General features: G+C 41.4%; 1 protein-coding gene across 1 annotated transcript; it reads right to left on the bottom strand.

Annotated features, from left to right (window-relative positions):
* Window positions 1–1,635: 1,635 nt before the first annotated feature.
* Window positions 1,636–24,619, bottom strand: LOC102408444 (proton-coupled amino acid transporter 3). The gene is made up of 10 exons (XM_006041206.4): window positions 24,120–24,619; window positions 21,998–22,088; window positions 18,800–18,888; window positions 16,180–16,275; window positions 11,657–11,741; window positions 10,521–10,739; window positions 8,508–8,606; window positions 8,007–8,173; window positions 3,733–3,902; window positions 1,636–2,499 (listed from the first exon to the last, which is right to left on the bottom strand). The coding sequence occupies exons 1-10, from the start codon at window positions 24,317–24,319 to the stop codon at window positions 2,231–2,233; spliced, it is 1,485 nt and encodes a 494-aa protein (XP_006041268.4). The 5' UTR covers window positions 24,320–24,619; the 3' UTR covers window positions 1,636–2,230.
* Between the last annotated feature and the right edge of the window lie 324 nt (window positions 24,620–24,943).

Raw genomic sequence — 24,943 nt, 5'->3', positions numbered from 1 at the left:
CTCTCACATCCGCACATGACTACTGGAAAGACCATAGCTTTGACTATATGTATTTTTGTTGGCAAAGTGACATCTCTGCTTTTGAATATGCTGTCTAGGTTTGTCATAGCTTTTCTTCCAAGGAGCAAGCGTCTTTTAATTTTGTGGCTGCAGTCACCATCTGCAATGATTTTGGAGCCCAAGAAAATAGTCTGTCACTGTTTCCACTTTTTTCCCATCTATTTGCCATGAAGTAATGGGACTGAATGGTCTTAATTTCTTTTAGAAGTATTTAATAGATTTTAGTGTACATGTGTTTCATATCTTTCATCGGAATTAACCCAGACTATTGCATGTTTTTGGTGCTTTTGTAAGTGCAGTTTCTAATTGTTCCCAGTCACAAATTTTCAAATAATAAACCAACCCTCTATTCCTGGGATAAACCCCACTTGGTCATGATGCATTATTCTTTTAATATATTGCTGAATTTGATTTGCTAAAATTTTGTTTAGCATTTTTACATCTATGTTCATTAAGAATTTTGTTCTGTAGCTTTATCTTCTTACAATGTCTTTGCCTAGTTTTGGTTCACATAGTGTTTTAAACCAGCTTTTAAAAACTAATAGATCACAAATATATCATAGGCATTTTAATGTTGTATTTTGCAATGTTTGGGGGGCATCACAGCATTTTATTTTGGATGAATCATAGTTTAACCTAATGTTGGATATTTGTTTCCAACTCTTTACTGTTATAAACAATGCATCCAGGGACTTCCCTGGTGGTCCAGTGGTTAAGAGTAAGCCTGCTAATGCAGGGGATATGGGTTCAATCCCTGGTCCAGGAAGATTCCACATGCCATGGGGCAACTAAAGCCATGTGCCACAAATACTGAGCCTGAACTCTGGAAAACGTGAGCTGCAGCTGAGTCTGCATGCCACAACTACAGAAGCCCACGTGTCTTCAGAGCCTATGCTCTGCAACGAGAGAAGCCACTACGATGAGAAGCCTGCACACCACAACTAGAGAAAGGCCGTGTACAACAACAAAGGCTCAGTGCAATTAAAAATAAAATAATAAAATTAATATAAAAATTTTTTTTAATGCATACATTTTTGAAGACATAAAAGATTCTTAAGATAAAGCCCTGGAAGTGAAATTAGTCAGAGGGCTATGCATTTTAAGATATATAGTGTAAAACTTCCCTCCAGAAAAGTCATAAAAATGTGTTCTGCCATCTTCAGAATATAAGATTGTCTGTTTTTCCAAACCCTTACCAAAAGTAAGTATTATTTTTAAAAGGTCAGTAGTCCTTGTACATGATGAAATCCTTTCCATCACACAAACTGCTCAGTCTCTTTAGCCTAAATCAGCTCTAAGTGGTCTTAAGGTATCTGAGAAGGTAGGATGGGGGCGGGAGGGAGAGAGGTGCAGAGAGAGAGAGGAAGAGGGAGAGAGAAAGCTGATATCCTTCTAAGTAGGAAAGTCATTTGTAATGAAAGGTTGCCAAGAAATGTTTTTATCCCTTAATTTACTTCTGGGATCCCATATCTCCAGGGCAACAGGGTAAATTGCTGATGGAAAGCCCTTCAATTTTCACACATGTGGTTAAAGGATTAGCCCATTTCTTTTTTTTTTTTTTTCTCTTTCAGAATGTCAGAGCTGGAAGAGCCCTTAATAGCTAATCAGTCCAATCCTTCATTTCAAAGAATGTGAAAATGAGATGGAGAGGGGGAGAAACTTGCTCAAGATCCCACAGGAAATCAGTGGCAGAGCCAATGGCTAGACAAAATTACTACTAAGTTCTATTTTTGTTCTGTGATTCTTCACTTAGAACCATATCTAGAAACCATAGAAACTCATCTTCACCCAACATACTTTTCTAAACCTGATACTTCAAGGGCAGAATAGAGAGAAGAACTGCTTTTGCATTTATATTTGTGCTTGGTCTGTTTCAAGGACGTGGGCAAATGGCATCCTTTTCCCCATTAAATGAGGCAGATAATATGAGTGGTTGAATGTGGTTTTGGTTCACAGGTACAAAAGGCCTCCAGAGAAATCCAAAAACCAGAAAAGACATAGCCTGAGAGGTACCAGTACTGACTAGTATCATCTACATTTCTCTTGGAAAGATAAAGAAGCCACTAATTAATATAGAGATGCTGGGGTTTGATGAATGTATATAACATCCACAACAGAAGTCAAACTGGGAATGGGAATATGGGAGAACTATCAGAATAAAAATAGATAATTATGCATAGACACCTGTGGAGTTGGCTACCGAATGGTTGATGGGTTGGGTCAATTCATAGAGGGCTTGGTATGTTCCAAATACACACCCCAAAAGGCCCAGGATGCTGATCATGATGTCCTTCACAATGGTGATACAGTTCATGTCTTCAGGGTAAAAGGTGATGAGCTCCAGGAAGGGAGGGATGATGAGGGCCAGGGCACTGCTGCTCACGGAGCCCACCAGGGAGATGACCAGGTCCAGGCGGGGGATGAGAATGGCTGAGACACCTGTGGGGGGAGAAGAGGTTTAGAATCATGGAATGTTCCTTCAGGAAGGGAGCCCAGAAACAAACCATTTGTTTGGAGCCTTATAATTCCCAGACGCCTGAGACACCATCTGGAGAGGTGGGAAAGCAGCTCATTGTGAACTTGAGCAGCGATCAAGCACTGTGGCTCTGGACTTCCACATTTGTTTTAACACCAATTTACATGCTCTCCTTTCATGCTTTATCTATTGAGTTTTTCCACATATAATATTTATTGATAAGGATTCTCTATCACCCATCTGTAATGATCTTCTCATTGCAGAGTTGGGGAAGTCTAGAACTCTAGAGGGAATGGGTCATGCCCAAGGTCACATACAGCTGAGACGAGAATCCAATGAGACGGGATTCCCTCAACTGTAAAAGAGTCCTGGAGACTTTAAGATGAAATTTACTCTCTCTCTTGCACAACAATCCTACAGTTGTTTGAGATACAGATACAGAATTAACCCAAGCCTTTGTTTCTCCAGGCAAAACCTCCCTAGTTCTTTCCTTCATTCCTCACAGGCCACCATTTTAAATTTTCTTAGAGAAAGCATTTCCCAGCCCTATTCACAATGTTTCCCAAACATCTACAATGGCACCTGATATCAAATGAACTAGGAAATGAATGAACAGAAGGAAGAAAGGGAGGGATGGGGGAAGGGAGGAGAAAATGACTTCCAAGAATTTAACAAAGCAGCCCTTTGAGGTTCTTCCTATAGTTAAGCACCGCCTTAAGAGGACTTCACATTAATTTTTGATAGGAAGGAATATGGCACAGTGGAAAACCCAGACTTTGGCGCCACTCAACCTGCATCCAAATCTCAACTGTGTCACTTAGCAGCTATATGATGTGAGCATGTTACTTCATTTCCTGGGTCACAGTTCCTTCAGCTGATAATATTACATAGTTAGGCTGTCCTGAGTATTACATAATCTCAGTGTTGTGCCTGACATATAGGAGGCATATAGGAATGAATAAATGACACTTCTTTCTCCCACAAACCAGCCAATGTATTCTACGTGTAGATAGTAGAGATTACTGTAACATTTACTCTGTGACAGTTTTGTTAACCCATTTTTCAGCTGGAAACTTGAGGCTCAGGGAGGTAAAATATGTTGCTTGGCTGGTGGCCGAGCCAGCGATAGTGGGGTAGCTGTCAGTGTGGCTGCAAGCCACAGCACTGGGCAAAGAGAGCCCTTTCGTCCTACTCACAGGTCAGACAGACCAAGGCTGTGCGGACAGACAGGTCTGCAAACAGCGCCCAGCTCTCTGACACCTGGGAGATGATGACGGGGATGATGATCTCAGCTGGGACGTGGAACTGGAGGGCATAGGTGAAGAAGATGCCGATGGAGTACATCAGCTTGACTGACTGGTACAACCTGTAGAGAGAGAGGGACAGCACATGAAATTTGATGTGGCTCCAGGGCAGGGCCATGCAGAATTTGCTCACTGCTTGGAAGCTGGGATTGTTAAGTTATATCACTACCTAACTTCCACTGACTCAGCCTGACATCATTAGAGCCACTTGGGAAGTTTATTAAAAGTGCACATTCATGGAGATTCTCATTTAATAGGCTTGTAGCTTAGGAATCTGTGCCTTCTTTCTTCTTCTTCTTCTTCTTTTTTTTAAAGGTATATCTGCATAGAGTAAAGTTCACAGTACAAAGATTATATTCCCTCCCACCTTTGATTCCCAGTCTCCAGTTCCTCCTTCCACAAGCAACTCCTCTAAGTTTTCTTGACGGCCCTCCAGAAATACTGTAGACACAAACTTATACAGAAAGTAGGTACACATACAGAAGCACCCTTTACGTACCACTGATTTGTTTTTGTTCATTAAATATTTCTTAGATATTGTTCCCCATCAGTACACATAGATCTGGCTCTTCTATTTAATAGCTGCTGATATTCCAATTGCATGGATATACTATGATTTGTTTAATTTTAAAGATATTTTTATTGGAGTGTAGTTGATTTACAATGTTGTTTTAGTTTCAGGTATATAGCAAAGTGGATCAGATATATATATATATATATACACACACACACACATATCCCCTCTTTTTTTTAAGATTCTTTTCCCATATAGGCCATTACAGAGTACTGAATTACGTTCCCTGTGCTATAAAGCAAGTTCTTGCTAGTTATCTATTTTTATAATCTTTAACTGCTCCCCAATTAATAGACATTTAGATTATTCCTAGTCTTCTGTCAGTAAACAATGCAGCAGAGAATATGCTTGTACATATACCTATGCACATATACTATACAACCCCAGATGTAAAAATGCTGAGTAAAATTATATGTGATTTCACATTTTGATAACTCTCATTAAAGGGAACCCTCACACACTGTTGTAAATTAGTGCAGCTACTGTGGAAAACAGTATACCGGTTCCTTAAAAAACTAAAAACAGAACTACCATATCACTCAGTAATTCCAGTCCTGGGTATGTAACTGAAAAAAATTAAAACTCTGATTCAAAAAGATACATGCACTCCCATGTTTGTGTGAAAGTTGCTCAGTTGTGTCCAACTCTTTGCAACCCCATGGACTATACAGGCCAGAATACTGCGGTGGGTAGCCTTTCCCTTCCCAAACCAGGGATCAAACCCAGGTCTCTTGCATTGCTGGAAGATTCTTTACCAGCTGAGCCACAAGGGAAACCCCTATGTTCATCACAGCATTATTTACAATTGCCAAGATATGGAAGCACCAAATGAAAAGATAAAGAAGACATGGTTTATGTATATAATGGAATGCTGTGCTGTGCTTAGCTGCTCAGTCGTGTCTGACTCTTTGTGACCCCATGAACTGTAGCCTGTCAGGCACCTCTCTACATGGGATTCTCCAGACAAGAATACTGGAGTGGGTTGCCATGCTCTCCTACAGTGGATCTTCCCAAACCAAGGATTGAATCCAGGTCTCTTGCACTGCAGGTGGATCTGAGCCACCAGTGAAGCCCAACAATACTGGAGTGGGTATCCTATCTGTTCTCCAGGGGATCTTCTGACCCAGGAATCCATCCAGGGCCTCCTGCATTGAAGGCGGATTCTTTACCAGCTGAGCTACCAGGGAAGCCCATAATGAAATGCTACTCAGCCATAAAGAAGAATGAAATTTTGCCATTTGCAACAGTGTGGATGGACTTGGAGGGTATTACGCTAAAGTGAAGTAAGTTAGACAAAGACAAATACTGTATAGCATCACTTATATGTGGAATAAAAAAAATAACTAGTGAATATAACAAAAAAGAAGCACATTCACAGATACAGAGAACCAACTAGTGGTTACCAGTGGGGAGAGGGGTGGAGGGAAGGGCAAGATAGTTGCAGGGAACTAACAGGTACAAACTACTGTGTATAAAATAAGTGAGCTACAGAATATATGGTACAACACAGGGAATATAGCCAATATTATATAATAACTATAAATGGAACATAACATTTATTAATAAAAATTGTGACTCACTATGTTATACACTGGAAACTTATGCAACATTGTACATCAACTATACCTCAATAAAAAGAAATAAAAAATAAAATTTTGATAGCTCTTGACATACTGCTCATTTGTTGTCCGAGTACAGTGGAGTGCTCCATCCTTGGAAAAACACAGTGTGTGAACACATGTTGGTTTGTGCCATTGTGTTTTGTAAAACTGACATTTCTATTATTAGGAGTGAGACAGAGCAATTTTTCAAATATATAAATTGTTATTTTTGTTTTAATTTGCCTGCGAACTATTGTTCACATCCATTTCTTCTTGGTCTTTTGCTTATTCCTTCTTTAAGGCTGGAGAATTTCATCACCAGCCAGGCTCAGAGAAGGTGTGAGGTCCTTATGGCACCTGATGCCCATTTTTTCCAGCTGATATCCCAGAAGGAAAGTGCCCTGCCCAAGGTAGTGGCAACCCGAATTCCCCAGAATAAGAACAGCATATTAAGTTGATATCTTACTGGTATAAAATAAGTCACAATTTCAAGGAAATTCCACATTAATTATCTCATCCGGTCATTACAACACAGTGAAATGGGTAGGACTGGTGATATTTTTCTCACGTTATAGCTGTGGCTTCATGGGAAATGAACACCCTCCTCCCCGACCCCCCCCCACCCTCCCCCACCTCCCACCTCCTGTGTTCTACTAACTTCCAAAAGACCAAGGCTGTGGGGGAGACTAACAATGATAATAGCTAATACTCGGTGAGCACTTACTGCATACCAGACACTTGTCTAAGCGTTTTATGTATTTGAAGCCAATTTGCCCTCACAGTCACTCCCTAAGAGACAGTGTGGCAGTCATTTGTGCTGCTCAGCTGCTCACCAAACACCTCTGAGTCTTCCAGACATGTGGCAGAATTTCACTTCCGTGTCCTCTGCAGTGAGGCATGGTCACTTGCTTTGATTGATAAAGTGTGAACAGAAGAGACAGGTTACTTCCTAGAGAAATTTTAGGGCCTTCATGGTGAAGGGTGTGATTCAATGTGCTCTTTGCCATGGCAGCTAACGAAGTTTCAGGGGTGGCTGGCTGATCAGTTTGGGTCTTGGAAGTTGGGATGGTGCAGAGCTGAGCCCCAGCCATCCCATAATGGACATGTAGCATGAGCATACAATTAAACATTTGTGTGTGTTCAGCCACTGAGATTCAGGAGTGGCTTATTTTGTTTATTACCAGAGCATAACCAATCGTGACTGATACAAATAGGCAAGAGTAATATCCTTATTTTACCGAGGGTGGAAATGAGGTCTGCAAGATTAGGTAGCTTGTCCAAGGTCACATGAGAACCAGGATCAAATCCCATTGCTCAGATGTAGAATCTGTGCTCTTGGTTCTACTGGCAGCTTAGTCATTCTGCACGTACTACTGCCAGAATAAAGGCAATGGCTAATACTTGATGAACGCTATATGGCAGTGCCCCAAATGTTTCCTGGATGAATGAATGAATGAGTAAATGAATGAATGATTAATGCAAGAACTTCAGTCAAATTTCCAGGTGGGGTACAGCAATGGCAGTCTAGGCCCATTTCTGGAACTGGGGACCTGAGTAGTTGTCCACACGCAGGACTCTCAATCACTACTTCAGAGTTATACTTTTTGTTGTTGCTGTTTCTGTTCCCTAAGCTCTCCCAGATCGTTCCTGTTTGAAAGCCTTTGAACCACAGAGTCAGACAGAATTCAGTTTCAACTTTTCATGAACAACATGAAATGGGAAAGTTACTTACAGCCTTTTCACATATCAACTTCCTCATCTAATTCAATGGAGTTGATAATAATAATGCTAACCCATAGGGCTGTTGAGAGAATTAAATGAGATGATACACAATGCCTGGATTATTAAATGTACTTGTTATTATAACACAGATACTAGCAGTCAATATTTTGTTGTTGATCATGAATCAAGGATGCCCCATTCTGCTGCTGAGACTCAGACTCTGTGACTCCCCTCCTCTTCCCCCCAGTCCCAGATGGGCAGGGACATACCAGCAATTGGGCAAGTTGAGGGTGATGCTGGCCTGGGTGTTCGACCCAAACTTCATGTAGCCCAGTGTCCCCAGGCAGATGTAGAGGACGATGACAAGGGACATCCCCCAGTACAGAACAAAGGAAAACTGCTGTGGATGCTTCATCTGGTTTTTGAGAGGTAGAACCTGGAGGTGAAAGGAGGTTAAGAAAGAAAAGGTAGAAGGAGAGAAAGCAGGTTTCCTCTCAAGGTTGGACATCCTTCTCCAGGTGGCCCAGAGTCAGGAAGGGTCCACATGCCCTTTTGTCTCCTCCCACATTTTCTATAGCCAAGAGTGCCCCATCTTCAAGGCTTGGTGTGGTGTACAGAGCAGGCGGCATCCTGCAAATGGGGACTGACTTTCCCTTCTCCCACGAGATCATATTCTGCACTTTTCATAAGTATTACTATTTAGACACCTGGAACAAAGACTGGCTTCCATAGAGAGAACTGAGGACTCTCAAATTCCACACCCATCTTACCATGCCGACACCTTCAAATGTGAAGATGGCTGTACCGAAGAACAATAAGAAGGTCTTCCAGCTTGCCATCAAGGGTAGGTTCCTGGGATCTGGAATCTCCTAAAAGGAAGAAGAAGGGCATTGGTTTTTCCAAGGCATAGAAGTCACCCCAAATCTGGTAGAGAGTTAGGCTTGCCTGACGTCAGCAGGGACAGTATTAGAAGCACCCATGAGACATCTAAAGCTGAGTCAGCCTTCTCAACTTTTAAAAAAGTTACTTCTTTTACACATAGCATACGATTTACCATTTTAAACATCTTGAGTGTACAATTCAATGGCATTAAGAACATTCACATTGTTGTACAATCATCACCAATTTCATCTCCAGAACATTATTATCATTCCCAGCTGAAACTGTGCACCCATTAAATAATAACTCCCTATTACCCAGTCCCCCTGGAAACGCCTATTTGACTTTCTGTCTCTATAAATGTGATTGTTCTAGGTACCTCATATAAGTGAACTCATATAATACTTCTCTTTTTGTGACTGACTTATTTCACTAAGCATAGTGCCCTCAAGTTTCATCCATGTTGTAACATGGATCAGAATTTTATTCCTTTCCAAGGAATACATTATATATGTTTAATTTTGATTTACCACATCTTTACATGGAAAAAGGAACCCAGGGAGGAGAAGGAATTGCCCAAGGCCACTCTACCCGTCAGTGGCACAGTCCAGATATGAATTCAGGTCTTGTGTTTTCCGTTCTCTAATACCTCTTTCCCATCACTTCTCTCAGAGCTGTGAAGTATTGGCACAGCAGCTACCACTGATCTAGAAGGAATGATTATTTTAATAAGATTCCTGTGGGCAGAATAATGTCCACATCATAATCCCTGGAACTTTGAGTATGTTACATTACTTGGCATGGGAGAATTAAGTTTCTAGACTGAATTAAGGTAGCTAATCAACTAAATTTAGTAGAAGATTACCCTGGATTATCTGGGTGGGTTTGGTGTAATCACAAGGGTCTTTTAAAGTGGAAGAGGGAACCAGGAGAGAGAACCAGAGAGATGGCAGCATGAGAAAGACACGGCCTGACGCTGCTGGTTTTGAAGAGGGAAGTGGGCCGCGAGCCAAGGCCTGAGGGCGGCTTCTAGAAGCTGGAGAAGGCAAAGAAACAGATTCTCCCCACAAGCTTCCAGAAAGAAATGCAGCCGTGCCCAGTGAGACCTCAAGAGTTCTGAGATAATTCTGTGTTAAGTTACTAGATTTGTGATCATTTGTCACAGCAGCAGCAGAAAACTAATACAACCCCAGAGACTTTCAAAGAAATGAAACTGCAATAGGGAATTTCAGGGCCTATAATGATAGCAAAGCATGAGGCAAAATGACTGTATTTAGGGGAACATCTACTGTTTATCAGTTTCCTTGTCTGTGAACTGGGGATAAAGTAGCACTACTTCCATAACAACATCATTGTGAAGATTTAGTGAATTAATCAACATAAAGAAATTGGCACAAAGTAAATTGAATTCCTTTATCATCCATATATCTCTGGTCAACCTATCACTATTACAATTTTCATTGGTTACTTGGCTGAGGTTTATCTCCCCAAGTGATTGTAGCCTCCATGAGAGCAGACAGCTTGTCAGTTTTACTTATCACTGAATCTCTTGTCCCCTGTACATTGCTTGGATCACAGAAAGTGAAAGTAAAGTCACTCAGTAGTGTCCGACTCTTTGCGACCCCATGGACTGCAGCCTACCAGGCTCCTCTGTCCATGGGATTTTCCAGGCAATAGTACTGGAGTGGATCACAGAAGGTATCAATAACTATTTGTTGAAAGACCCATTGCTATCTAATGTGACGATGACAATGATGATGATGAGTAGCTTTTATAGCCTGTGGGGCAGAAGAGTTCACAGACATCACTTGAGCAGGTCACCTTTCTCGCTTTCATCTGCCCATAATGACAGTGTCTCAGAAGCCCTGGACCTTGACCCTTCTGCAGTGGTTTTGGGCACAGACCTGCATGATATACTGAAAGATCAGAGCCATGCTGCCCAGGGTGGTGATGTTGGCCAGCGTGGAGAAGATGGACAGCACCCTGAGGTTCTGGATAAACACCAGCAGGATCAGGAAGGGAAGGATCATCAGCATGTAGAACCGAATGTCCACGTTGGGGGTCAGCACCAGGATCTTCCTGGGTTCGCAGGTTTTGGAGGTCACGTGGACTTCTTCCACCATCTGATGTGAAGCACAATGAAAGGCAGTATAATTATAGTTGCTACATTAACAAAGGAAACCCAGTTAAGTTTCAATTTCAGATAATTAACAGATAACTTTTTAGTAAAAGTATGTCCCAAATATTATACAAAGATACACTTGTAGTAAAAACAAATTGCTGCTTATCTGAAATTTCAACTTAATTGGGTTTCCTATACTTTTATTTGTCACATTTGGTAATCCTAAACTGTAGTACCCATGATTGTGACAACCGGGAACCCTTAGAATCATCAAATCTCAAGGCTAAAGCATCATTCTGTCATCTAGCCCAACCTCTTCTTATGTACCAAATAGTTCTCTTTCATATATCCAGAGAACAGGAAATGATTACACAGGAGTATCTTCTTCAACTTTAGATAGTGCTAAAAGTTAGAAAGCTAGAATTTGAGCAAAATCTGTCTGCTTGAATATTCTATCCATAACGCTTGTCATAGTTTTGACTATTTGAATGCACAAAAACAAGTATACTACTTCTATTTCATGAAGCCAAGAAAGAATGCTATGATTGACTTGTAATGCCTGTTAGGAATGCAATGAGGGCAAGATTGCAACTTGTTTGCTTTAGTTATCTTCTACATGACAACCTTGAGATACCTAAAGAAAATCTCATCAACACTTCCAGGCTAAAAATTCTCAATTATTTCTGATTGTACATGACTGTAAGCCATCCTGGCTGCATTCCTCAGATGTTGCTTTGGCTTCCCTATGATCTGTTTAAAGAGTGATTTCCAGGACAGAAAGAACTCCCAACCAAAGCCTGATTAGGGAGTAGAAATAAAGCCTCTCCTACCATGATCCAAAAGCTTTACTTTTGCTAATGCAACCCTAGCAGCAAGAGGTCTGCTTTCCCCCACTCTGCCCAGAAGAGACCTCTTTACCTGTTGTAAATTGTCTGCCATAAACATAAAATAAACACTGCAGAAGCCCAGTTGGGTGATGATTAATAAGAAGCTGACAGTGTACCTGAGAAAGAAAAGAAGAGGCAGACAGAGGAGATATGAATTATTTTTAATGCATTTATTTTTATTTTTGAGACAATTATTTCTTTTGTTATTATTTTTACTATTTCCCCATTTTTTAACTTTCAAGTTTAAATTTCAAGTCCACAGTAGAAGTTGAAAGACTAGTATAATTAACATCATATATCCTTTCACTAGACTTACTGATTGTTAACTTTTAGGTCTAACTGCATTATGTATAGATGGAAGAATGTGTTCATCCATACACACACACACACACACACACACACACACACACGTGTGTGTGCATTTTTTCAGAACTACTTTAAAATTAACTGCAGATGTTATAACATGTCAATAAAAACTGTAATACCTTCTTTAGTACTATGATATCCAACTTCAATATCCTCAAATATATAGTCTATGTTTTACTTTATTATTATTTATTTTTACTTCTTTTTTTTTTTTTTGCTGTGCTGCTGGGCTTGTGGGATCTTAGTTCCCTGACTAGGGACTGAACCTGGGTCCTCAGGAGTGAAAGCTCTGAATCCTAACCACCAGACTGCCAGGGAATTCCCAAATATTTTAAATAACCCGATTCTCTCCAAAGTATCTTTTATAGCTGTTTTTAAACTTTCTTTGATTCAGGATCTAATTACATTTCATATGTTGCATTTGCCTATGTTTCTCTAGTCTTTCTTTTCAGGTAGAGCAGCCCTATACATATCTACGCTTTTTGTTTCCCGTGACATTGGCTTTTGGGGAAGAGTCTAGGCCATCTGTCTCGTAGAATGTCCCACCGTGTGGACTTACGTGACTGTTTCCTCGTGATTCAGAAAAGCAAGCCTACCACACAGGTGACACTTTGTACTTATATTTCATCATACTGGGAGGCACAGGATGTCCTGTGGTTCTACTGTGATGTGAATTCTAGGCCTCTCCATTATAAGTACACATTTCCTGCTTTGCAACCTGTAGGTAAAACTATGAGATGGCATGAAGAGCCTGTCTTCCTCAAGCCAAAGGTTTTAACATTCATTGATAATCTTTGTTGCATCAGTTATTTCATTGGTTGGTTGCAAGGTGTTCTGTCATTTTATCTAAGTTTATTAGCTAGCAACTAAGAAAAATGCATTCTCTTCCTCTTTTTTATCACAATAAATTCACATTAATTATTCTTTATTTATTATATTCTGCCATTGTCATTATTCTTCTGGATTCTTAAATTGTCCTGAATTTGGAGATGTATTTATTTACTTTTTTGTGAGAACATTTTGAGAGTTCTACATTTAAAAAACTTTTTAATTGGAGGATAATTGCTTAACAATGTTGTGTTGGTTTCTGATGTGTAACATCATGGATCAACTGTAAAGTATACACATATCTCCTCCCTCTTAAGCCTCCCTCCCACCAACCCCTCTATCCCACCATTTATTTTTTTCAAAAGATCAAAAGTATGTTCCTCTACTTAGGTTCTAATGTTTAGATCCATGTTTTCCAAGACTGGGTTGTAGTAACCAATGCATCAGAATCATCTGAGGTTGGTGATTCCTGGCTCTCATATCAGCCTGTTGAGTCAGAAGCTTGGCAGTGTCATGTGAGACTTCAGAAGGGAGATTTTTTTTTCTCTTTATAATGAAGATTTTCAAGCATACAAGAAAGCAATGATAATCATTCAATGACTCCTCATGAGCTCATCCCAGCCTCAACAATTAACTTTTAGGCAATCTTCTTCCATCTATTCCTTCACCCCCACTGCACACAAGCTTCTTCTGTTGGAGTATTTGAAGTTAAGGGAAAAAAATAAGCAAGGTGAGGGGAATATAGCAAATTAAAGTATTTGAAGTATTCCACCTGTAAATAATTCAGTACGTGGTTCTAATGGACAAGAATTTAAATAAAATATAACCATCATGCCCTTAATCACCCCTTACAAAATTAACAATAATTTCTTTCTTTTTAAAAATATTTACTCATTTATTTGGCTGCACCTGGTCTTAGCTGCAGCATGAGGGATCTTCGATCTTAGTTGTGGCATGTGGGAACTAGATCCCACATCTGATCTAGGGATCGAACTGACCAGGGATGGAACCTGGATCCTCTGAATGGGGAGCGTGGAGCCTAAGCTACTGGACCACCAGTGAAGTCCCACAATAATTTCTTATATCATTTAATATTCCACCATAGTCAAATTTTTCCAATTTTTTTCAAAAATATTTCAGAGTTGGTTTCTAAACAAGTCTCTACATTGCATTGTGTTATTATGTCTCAAGTTTTTTAATCTGGTATATTCCCCTTGCCTTGTTTATTTTTTTCTCTTGGAATTTTAATTTTTTTGATTGGTGTTGAAGATGCCAGAAAATTTCCTTGTAGTATGTTTAACTTTCTATATTCAGTGGATGAATTCATAATGTCATTTATCTTGTTCTTCTATCCCCTGTATTTCCTATAAGCTGATATTAGATCTAGTGGTTTGATAAGATTGAGGTTCTTCCTTTCTGTTTCGGGCAAGGGTATTTCAGAGGTGGCTCTCTGTACTCCCTGTTGAATCCTATTATAAGACACATTGTGTCTGGTTGTCCAGTGTCCAAACATGAGATGACTAGAAGGGGTCAGGTGATGCCTGTGTGTTCTTCCTTTATCATTTTCCAATGACCTTTCACAATGAGGGTAGTTGCTTACATGGAATAGATAATTTTTAATCAAACTCCCCAGGTATCTCTTAGCACACTAAAGATGACAAATTATTGGTTTAAATAAAATAGTTTCCTAATTCTTTCTCAGTTACTGGCCTTCTTTCTCATTGCCCCAGAGAAACGGCATAGTGTAGTGGGCGAGAGCTGAATGTTCTAGATTTCAGTCTGTGCTCTGCCATTAGACTCCTGGGTAACTTAAACCAAACTTATGACTCTATCTGGTCTTAATTTTCTTCCATTTGAATAGATATAGATATACTGATCTTCAAGGAGCCTTCTTGCCTGAAAGTTTTATTCAGGGTGTCATCAGAAGCTGATAACTTGGTGAGAAAGGATGGACAGTTGTGAGATCTCTGTTATTACTGCCCCATGCCTCTCCCGTCTGACAATCAGAGTGATTCCTGACATTCTCGAGAGAGGAGTTGCAGGAGGGATCTTGGCAGGTGAGGGACTGACAACTCCTTGAGGGCTCTGTTGGGAAAGGCTAACATGTTAGGTGCTTGCTTGAAGCTCTGCTTCTCCACTATCTGTGTCTTTGATCCTAGACATGTTATTCTATCTCTGTGAGCCTTGGTCACCGTATTTCTTCCCAATAAAGATGCACCACCTACCTCACAAGGTCATGGAAATGATCAGAGGCGATCAGATACAGGAAAGCATTTTGTATACCATAGAGTTTTTATCCAGTCAGTGAACAAGCTAAATTGTAATGTTCACTATTAGGAGGACGATTAAATAAAACCACAGGATCCATCTATATGGATGGGGAACATTGTGAGACTTACAAAACAATGAAGTCAATTTGTATGTCCCAATATGGAAAGAAATTAGAGACATAATGTTAGATGAAAGAGCAAATTTCCAATAAATACTCCAATTAATATACAAGAAAATACAAAACATATATTTCCACTTGCACAGATATATCCTGTTCATGCAGAGAGAAAGTCTAGAGGAATATTTACTAACTATATATCAGTGACTTCATTTTATTTATTTATTTTGGGCCACACTGCACAGCTTGTGGGATCTTACTTCCCTGACCAGGGATTGAACCTGGGCCCTTGGCAGTGAGAGCACAGAATCCTAACCACTGAACCTCCAGGGAAGTCCTGGAGATTACTTCTTGAATGAAGAGTGGGATGGGGGATGGAGCTATCAGAGGAGATTCTTTATATTGGTCAATAGTTTTCAATAAAAACATATTCATTTAAAACTTTTGTTACTCAGGTGGTGCGGTGGTAAAGACTCCACCCGACAATGCAGGAGACAAAAAAGATGAAAACCCAGGTTTAATCCCTGGGTTAGGAAGATCCCCTGGAGAAGGGAATGGCAACACATTCCAGTATTCTTGCCGGGGAAATCCCATAGACAGAGGAGCCTGGTGGGCTACAGTCCACGGGGTCAAAAAGAAGCTGGACACAACTGAGCATGCCCATGCAATGTACTAGCAGTAAAGGAAGAACAGGTGAGCATTTTTATTGCTGCTGTTGTTATTATTACTATTACTCCTGTGATATCTGGGCTTCCCTTGTGGCTCAGCTGGTAAAGAATCCGCCTGCAATGCCAGAGACCTGGGTTCGATCCCTGGGTTGGGAAGATCCCCTGGAGGAGAGAAAGGTTACCCATGCTAGTATTCTGGCCTGGAGAATTCCATGGACTGTACAGTGCATGGGGTTGCAAAGAGTCGGAAACGACTGAGCGACTTTCATTCATTCACTCATTTGTGATGTCTATGACGACTACCTTCCCCACACTGAGTGTGTCCTCAGCCAGGCATTTGGGCAGGTTTCGAGACTGTACATCATGGCTTCTCCATAGTTCACAAAAGTCTTCTGCAGCCTAAAGAACGGACAAACAATGCATACCTTAATTTTTTTTAAGTACAATTTATTCCCAAAGGGAGTAATTACTATATGTTCATGTATTAACATGGAACATTTTGGTAATTTTCTAGCAATGGTATCATTGAGTTATTTTATAATGGTACACTTTTAAAAGTTTTAGAATTCTGCCTCTTATTTTTTGTAGTTGTCTTTATTAACACTAATTTTTAAGTGGATAGTATTATTATTTAGGTGGACAGTAGCTTGGAATTGATTAGGTCAGCAAACAAGGACAGTGAGGATGTGGAAGCTGTGAGGTGTGCAGACCTAGTCAGGGGGAGGGGAGAGAGGGGAATGAGGTGTAAGTATGGCCAAGAGAGTGGTTCTACCTTTTCTGAACTGACATTCACTTCTTCACTTCTGAGGGTGCTGAACATTTAAGATGCTTTCCCTGGACCAGATCCCATGCAAAGGTGATCTTTTAGCCTCCTGCCCAGCACCCCTGTCAGATGTGACACCCCAGTTCTAGCCCATCTCTCTTCCCCCATCTCTCCTTCTCCAGGTGGCCTTTCCAAAGGAAGGCGGAGGCCCTCTGGAGCACTGCTGACAAGCAAGTGGAAGCAAGTTGCCTACGTCCCTGGAGTTAATTGCATGACTGAGGGGAGTAACTTGGAGAGAGAAAGAGACCCAGACTTGTCAGGAAACCAGAGTTTAAGTATCAACACGTCCCCCTCAGATGGCCAGGAGACCTTGAGCAAGTCTTTTTATACTTTGGGGCTTCAGTTTTTTTTCTTCACTGGGTTTTGGGGAGAAGACAGTGAGAGATGGATATGGTGATGCACTGGGAATATGGCACGATGCTTCTGTTTTTATTATTATTCAATGTGCCTGGCATTTGAAATACAGATGAGGTTACATTGCATAGGACTGGCAAGTATATTAGTCTGAAGATTGCAGATTCAAAAGCAATGGGGACCAGAAAGCTATCAGTATTGTGGTGAGAATGACTGGGTGTAAGACAAAACAGGGAATCGTGGAGACAGAGGTCAAGGCTCTAGTACATGTCCTGTTCCAAAAGGGGTTGATCAGGATGTGGCTCTAGCTGAATGATGCAGGAATGAAGTCACAGAGGTAGCAGAATGTCTAACTGGCAAGAAGGTGTAGATTTTTTATTTTTTAATGTGAAATCTCCAGGTTTTTAAATGTTGGCTAAAAACAAAAACCCCCCAAAACTGTAGAAGTCCTCCATAATATATCTAAAAACTACTATGAGTCTGTAACCCTATATTAGAAAAAGAAAAGAAAAAAACAAATCAACAAAAACAAAAGTCAGGGAAAGGCTATAATAAATGACATATATTAAAAGGCTGTATGGTGGTAAAATGGTCCCAGCAGGCTTGAGGGAAGAAAAAGATTTGCAGATAGGTTAAGGGGTAGAGTCAGACAGGTCTTGGAATACCAGCTTTGCCACTTCCTAGCTGTGTGACATTCAGCAAGGCATTTAACTCTCCCAAGCCTCAGTTTACTCATGTGTAAAATGGGAATAATGGTGCCTACCATAAAATTTTACTGTAAGGAATAAATAAAAGAAGGCTTGCAAAACTCTTGCTATGTACCTGGAACAATGTAATTGTGCAATAAATTTAATTGCTAAATGTGTAAATGCTCTTAACAGTGTTTCATGAGCTGGAAAGTACTACACAAGTTAGGTGTGACTGATACATACTCCAAACGCACCAACTTGGGTTATGATAATTTGACTTTATGAGGAGCTTCATTTAACATCTTTGCTTTGACTCACAAGGCCTTTCTGCACAATGAGGAGGACATATTTAGATTTGCCTGCCTTGGGAGCAGCTGAGTCCTGCGGAGAGAAAATCTCCAGGCTGTGGCTGTAAGGAATTGCTAATTACTGCGAGTTGCTAGTTTATATATATGAAATTCTCAGCATTGTTTGTCTTCTACTGCATTTGCCTTTTTTTCTGGAATTTTGTTTTACATTAAAGTTTTAAATATACAAACACTGTGTTGTATATATGCTTTATTAGAGATTGAAATCACTGTGAATTATTCATCTCATTGCTAACTATGTTTTTTTTCACTATTACTAAATTGTCCCCAAAAGGACTTACTTGGAATAAATTTCCCTTCCAAGGTGTGTGTATTGGAGCTGGGGGAAGACCAGGAGATAGGAGGTGGAGAGATTAAGAGGAAGTATCTCGAATACACATGGGTGTGTATAGGGCAAATTTGCATTTCTTATTACTTCTGATCTTTCTAGGAATGGATACTTGGGCTCATAGGAGCTTGGCAAAGTGCTCCAACTAGTTAGCAGCAGACCTGTGCCTGGAACTTGGAGTTTCCAGTAGGATTTTATTCACTCCCTTCACCGCCTCAGAGCAGCAGGGGCGCTGGCCTGGAGAAGTGGCCAGCTAATTGGGAATCGGTTCAGTGATTCCGGGAAACTTAGCACACCCTCAGTTGGAGCCTGGTGCCATTTGGTGAGAGAGATGATGGAGACAGAGAAGCAGAACTCTCACCTCTGGCTTAGGTGATGAGCACAATGCAACAGGATGACCATGCAATGCACGGTGAGGATCCCGATGGCCAGCAGGCTGAAAGGACCGACCTGCAGGGGAATGGAGAGGTGGGCACAGTGAACCACAAATGGATGCTCCCACACCTGGCCCTCTCCCTGCTTAGGTGCTGGGGTCCCTCTTATAACAGAGATTTTTGGATGAGAACCCTAGGATGACAGCCCCCGCCTGAATGTCCTTGTACCCCTAGATGCTCTGGCTTGAATGTTCTTAGCATCACTGCAAAGTGGCTGTCCAACCTGTGCTAGAATACTTCTGATAACAAAGAGCTCATTACCTCCCAGACAGGCCATGCCTTTCCTCATCTGCCTTTAGTTCCACTTGAGAACCCTCATTCCTTTTCATATCCCAGTCCTTACCTCCTCCAAGATGCTTGAATACCAAGGTTCCTCTTAAGGACTAGTTTTCTTCTTCTAGTACGGGGTTATCAAAAGAGGCACTATTGACATTTTGGGCCAGCTGATGTTTCTGTTGCAGGGGGCTGTCCTGTACATTGTGGGCTATTTAGCAACATCTCTGGCCTCTACTCACTGGATTTCAGAAGCATTCCCTCTCTTTCTATCCCAATTTGTCACAACCAAGAGTGGTTCTAGACATTGTAAATGTCTTAAGGTCTATTAGTCACTCAGTTGCATTGAACTCTGTGCAACCTCATGGACTGTATCTTGCCAGGGTCCTCTGTCCATGGGATTCTCCAGGCAAGAACACTAGAATGGGTTGCCATTTCCTTCTCCAGGAGATCTTTCTGACCCAGGGATCGAACCCGTGTCTCTTGCATATTTTTAAAGTATTTATATTTATTTATTTATTTGGCTGCTCCAGGTCCTAGTTGTGGCATACAAACTCTCAGTTGCAGCATGTGGGATCCAGTTTCCCAAACAGGATTGAACCTGGGCCCCTGCATTGGGAGTGCAGAGTCTTAGCCAATGGACCACCAGGGAAGTCCTTCCATTTTATTTTTTTTAACTAAAAATTGTATGTACTTAAAGTGAACAATGTGATTTGATATACATACACACAGAAATGATTACTAGAATTGAGCTAATGAACAAGTCTTCTCCTCACATGGTCTTCATTTTTTAAATATGTGATGAAATTATAAAGTAGGGCTTCCCTGGTGGCCCAGACACACAAGATTAAAAAGTAGGGCTCATTATTATTATATTTTGGCCATGCTGCATGTGGGATCTTAGTTCCCTGACCAGGGATCAAACCTGTGCCCCCTACAGTGTAGAAGCATAGAGTCTTAACCACTGGACCACCAGGGAAGTCCAAGCAGGCCTCATTATTAATCATTATCTCCCAAGTGTGATCACAGGGCAGAGAGCAAAGAGGGACTCTCTCACCCTCTTTGTGTTGGACACCTGTGACTTTATAGATGTGACCTATGCTAACAGTATCATGAAGAAACAAATGAGAGATGAAGAGCACCACTAGAGTTCACTGGAATGTAGCCTCCATATAGCAGAAGACTGTTTTTTGGTCTTGCATACATCTATATTGCCAGAGCTTAAGAATAATGGATGCTCAATATATATTTCTCAAATGAATCATGATTAGAGGTTCTGATGGGACTTGGAGGATAAAGAAATCACCTAATAACTCTTAGGAAGCAAAAATCAAAGGATAAAGGAGTTGTCTTAAAATGCAAAGACTGCACCAGCAAAGAGAGCCTGGCTGAAGGCCATGTGCTAATAATGCTCTTCAAAAGTTCTAGAACCCTGAGAATTCTAAAGGGGGAAACGTCCCATCTCTGTTGGAACTGATACAGATTGGAAGTCATGTCAGAAGCCAGGGTCTCAATGTGACTTTTTTAGACACGAGGGCCATTTACAGGCTTGGAGAGAAGGGGAAATTTGCTTCAACTAAATTGAAATCATCTATCTATTCAACTCTGTAGAACAAACTGGAACTTTCAGTGTGGCAGTATCTACAAGCAGGTACTGTGTAAAGGAGGGTGTAAAGATGAATCAGAGAGTTCCTGCCCTCAGAGATTTCAGGTAAGTGAGGAAGCTGGGAATGTAAAAAATGAAGCATGTTCCATCTTTGTAATGCTGTAAGAATTCCAGGTTAGACAGCTATAAGTTCTAGAAAAACACAAGGTGAAGGAATTTTAATAGACAGAGGAAGGGGATTTCAGAGGACTTCAGAAAGGGAAACAAAGAATCAGGATTTTTAAAATTTTACAGAGGAGGGGGATTTCAAAAGACAGAAATAAGGGAGATGGGAACAGCATAAGATAGAGGACAGAGGAGGGAGGGCACAGGAGGTGGCATGGGATTGGTGGAGCCTTGGTCACCCTCATCTTCCAAAATTACCTTCTCACAGTCAAATGGATGGAAACAGGAGTTACACACTGAAATGCCTGGAGGTGCCAGGCTACTGACATCAATGAACGAAATGGCAAGGATATAATCCTAGGAAGTTGGGAGAACTGTGGCAAAGTAGATTCTGAATTAGTATGTGAGTTATGGTGAGTCCTTAAGAACAGTGGTGGGGAGGGGGAACTGGATGAAGGTGGTCAAAAGTAACAGACTTCCAAATATGACATAAATAGGTAACGGGGACGTAATGTACAACATGACAACAGTAGTTAACACTGTTAATGTTATATTTGAAAGGTGCAAAGAGAGGAGATCCTAAACGTTCTCATCACAAGCAAAAACAATACCTATTTCTATAATCCTATGAGGAGATAGATATTAACTAAACTTATTATGGTAATCATTTTACAGTATATGCAGCGTGTGTGGTAAGTCACTTTGGTTGTGTCAGACTCTGTGTGATCCTGTGGACAACCATAGAGCCAGCCAGGCTCCTCTGTCCATGGGATTTCCCAGGCAAGAATACTGTAGTGGGTTGCCATGCCCTCCTCCAGGATATGCAGTATACCTTAAATTAATATAGAGGTGGTTTTCAATTATATTTCAATAAAATTGGGGGAAATATGGCCTGTCCCCTCTAGGTATGTTCCATTTAGCTCCTGGTTGGCTCCAGAGGATTGATGCCAATAGGTTCATTTCCCATTGCAAAGAGTGCTCCCAAATTGCCAATTGATAAACAATGCTAAGGCTGTAGGAGCCTGCCAACCCTTTCCCTTAAATGGGGAGACGTGGTTCCCATTCCACAAGTCCATCTTACCAATAAGCCGGCATTTTTCATGGCCAGAGGAAGTCCCAGGAGCCCTGTGCCAATGTTGCATTTCAGTAAGTGAATCAAGGTTTGCATCATCCTGTAGGGGGAGCACAGGGCAACAAAAGGGTATGTTAGTGGAAAAAAATGTGACCCAGCGCTCGGGCTTCTTTCAGTCTCTCCAGCACCCTCTGGTGGGAAGATGGACAAAATCAGATGAAATGGACTCTCCATTTTACTCTGGTTTTTTTTTTTAGTTTTTTTTTTTTAAATTTTATTTTATTTTTAAACTTTACATAATTGTATTAGTTTTGCCAAATAGTTCCCAGGATCTGTTCTGCAACCTTTGATCCAGAGCTGGTGCTAGTTCAGGTGACTCAAGAAATATATACCATATACTGTGCTGTGCTCTGCTCAGCTGCTCAGTTGTGTTTGACTCTTTGTGACCCCGTGGACTGCAGCCCGCCGGGCTCCTCTGTCCTTGGGATTTCCCAGGCAAGAATACTGGAGTGGGCTGCCATTCCCTTCTCCAGGGGATCTTCCCAACCCAGGGACTGAACCCAGGTCTCCTGCATTGCAGGTGGATTCTTTACCATATGAGCCACTAGGGAAGCCTACCACACACTAGGCTCTAAATAAAAAGTTAATAACCATTGCTATCATCCTGGATAACTTCCTGCTGCTGCTACTGCTGTGCTGTGCTCAGTTGTGTCTTACTCTTTGCGAAACCCCCTGGACTGTAGCCTGTCAGGCTCCTCTATGGGATTTCCCAGGCAAGAATACTGGAGTGGGTATTTCCTCCTTCAAGGGATCTTCCTGACCCAGGAATTGAACTCAACATCTCTTGTGTCTCTTGCACTAACAGGCAGATTCTTTACCACTTGAGTCACTTGGGAAGCCTGGATAACTCTGGGCTTCCGAAAAACTGTAACCTGCCTGGCTTCTCTGTCCATGTAATTTTCCAGGCAAGAATACTGGAGTGGGTTGCCATTCCCTACTCCAGGGGATCTTCCTGACCCAAGGATTGAACCTGCGTCTCTTGGGTCTCCTGTATTGGCAGGTGTATTCTTTACCACTAGCGCCACCTGGAAGGCCCCTCCAAACCCTTATGTTATCATACTTTATTTAAATAATCACTCAGTGCGTCTGAGCTATCAATAATATCACAGCCAGATCTGAAGTCAAGATCTGGCTTCAATAAAATTATCATGCATACCTGTGTTATTTCATTAGGAAAAATTCCTGGAATGGTATTATTGATCAAAGGACTTTTATTTATAGTTATTTAAAAAACCCTAAGTAACACAGTATGAAGTTTAAAAGGTAAAACAAACAAAAGAAGAACCAAAAAAACCTTGTATACTGAACATAAACGTCTCTTCTATCTGCCTCTCAGTCTCCCAATTCTCTTAGCCAGAAGCAACCACTAAGGCCAGTTGTGTGTGTGTGTGTACTTAAAAAAAAGCATATGTCAAATATTTGTATGTTTTATATAAATATGTGTTAGGACTTGACATACATCACAGCATTGCCATCTAGAAAGCTACCAATTTAATTCTTCCCAAAACAACATGAAAGTGGGCATTTCCTGACATCCTTATCCAACACTGGGTATTGTCATTTACAATCTCTTCATGCCATGGATAGTATCTGATCTGATTACTAAATAATAGTTTAATTGACAATAAAGCCTTAAGGAAAAGAGCCATGTGTCTGAGTTTAGGGCAGTAAAAGTAGGGACATAGGGCTAGGAGGTGAACTTTTATTTTCTGGATGGGTTTGTATGAGGAAGGGAGGGGGCGGTGGAGAGAGAGAGAAGAAGGGAGAGAGGATATGAATAATAGCAGTTGTCGAAGGAGTGGAAAGCAGCCAGCCTGAGATAGAAACTGCTGAAGAAAGAGTAGTCAGCCTGGTATAGAAAACTGTTTCTGGAATCCACAAGTTCATGTAGGAGATGAGTACCTGTTTTTTGCAAAACCTGTGAAAAAGTTTGACATGGGTATAACTTTTCAGATTCTAAAGGTTTCGTCTTTAGTCCATGCGTGTCCTGTTCAGTGGGGTTAAATGTGGCCCAGCGCCGTGAGGCAGCAGTGCCGGACCTCAGGTGGGGAAGGGCAGTGGGGCCGCTTACGACAATCCATTGGCTTCCTCTGCAGGATGGATCCTCTCTGAAGTGATACTACTACTGCTCTCCGAGAGTGACTTGGACCGGTCATCCAAGGACTTGGGCTTGCTGGTGTTGTCCCTTGCAAGCAATGAGATCTTCAGCATGGTGGGTGGGTGGTGATGGCTGAGGTTAAGGCTTGTAACAGCCTTGAACCAGTCTCCCATGGGTTTTTCTCCAGAGAAACCAAGGCTGCAGGCCTGAGAAGCTGGCTCCCAATTCCTGAGCTGGTCCTGGCGCTGGTGACAGGGGGAAGCTGATGTTGATGACAGGCCTTGCCTGGCTTTGGGGACTTATGAGAGTCTCATCTCAGGATGGTCCTCAGTGCCCCTTGCGACTGCCCGGCCACACAGGACCTGCCTGGACTTTCAGCTGCTTCCAGTTCAGCCCTCAGTGCTTTAGGGCAAAGTGAACCGTGTGGCTGGGAGGAAGAAGACACCATTGGACTGGAGGTCCTGGTGCCTGGATGTGGGGCTAGGCTCAGGACTTGACTCTCTTTGGTAAGGGGGAAATCAGAGCTACCTCACAATGGAGGCTGCCCAGCCAACAAGGTGCTGCTCGATTGCAGGATGCAGGTGTGGCTCTACAGAGGGTCCCATCACCTTCCCAGTGTGTGGATGGAGCAGCTTTGTTTTTAAATTGATGTATAGTTGATTTACAATATTACATTAGTTTTAGGTGTACAACATAGTGATACAAAAGTTCTATAGATTATCCTCTAACTAAAGTTACTATAAAGTATTGGCTATATTCCCAGTGCTGTACAATATGTCCTTGTAGCTTATTTATTT

This window comes from Bubalus bubalis, chromosome 9 (genome assembly GCF_019923935.1).
Source record: "Bubalus bubalis isolate 160015118507 breed Murrah chromosome 9, NDDB_SH_1, whole genome shotgun sequence".
NCBI lineage: Eukaryota > Metazoa > Chordata > Mammalia > Artiodactyla > Bovidae > Bubalus > Bubalus bubalis.
The sequence above is the reverse complement of the archived record's forward strand: the minus strand, read 5'-3'. Positions and strand labels throughout refer to the sequence as shown.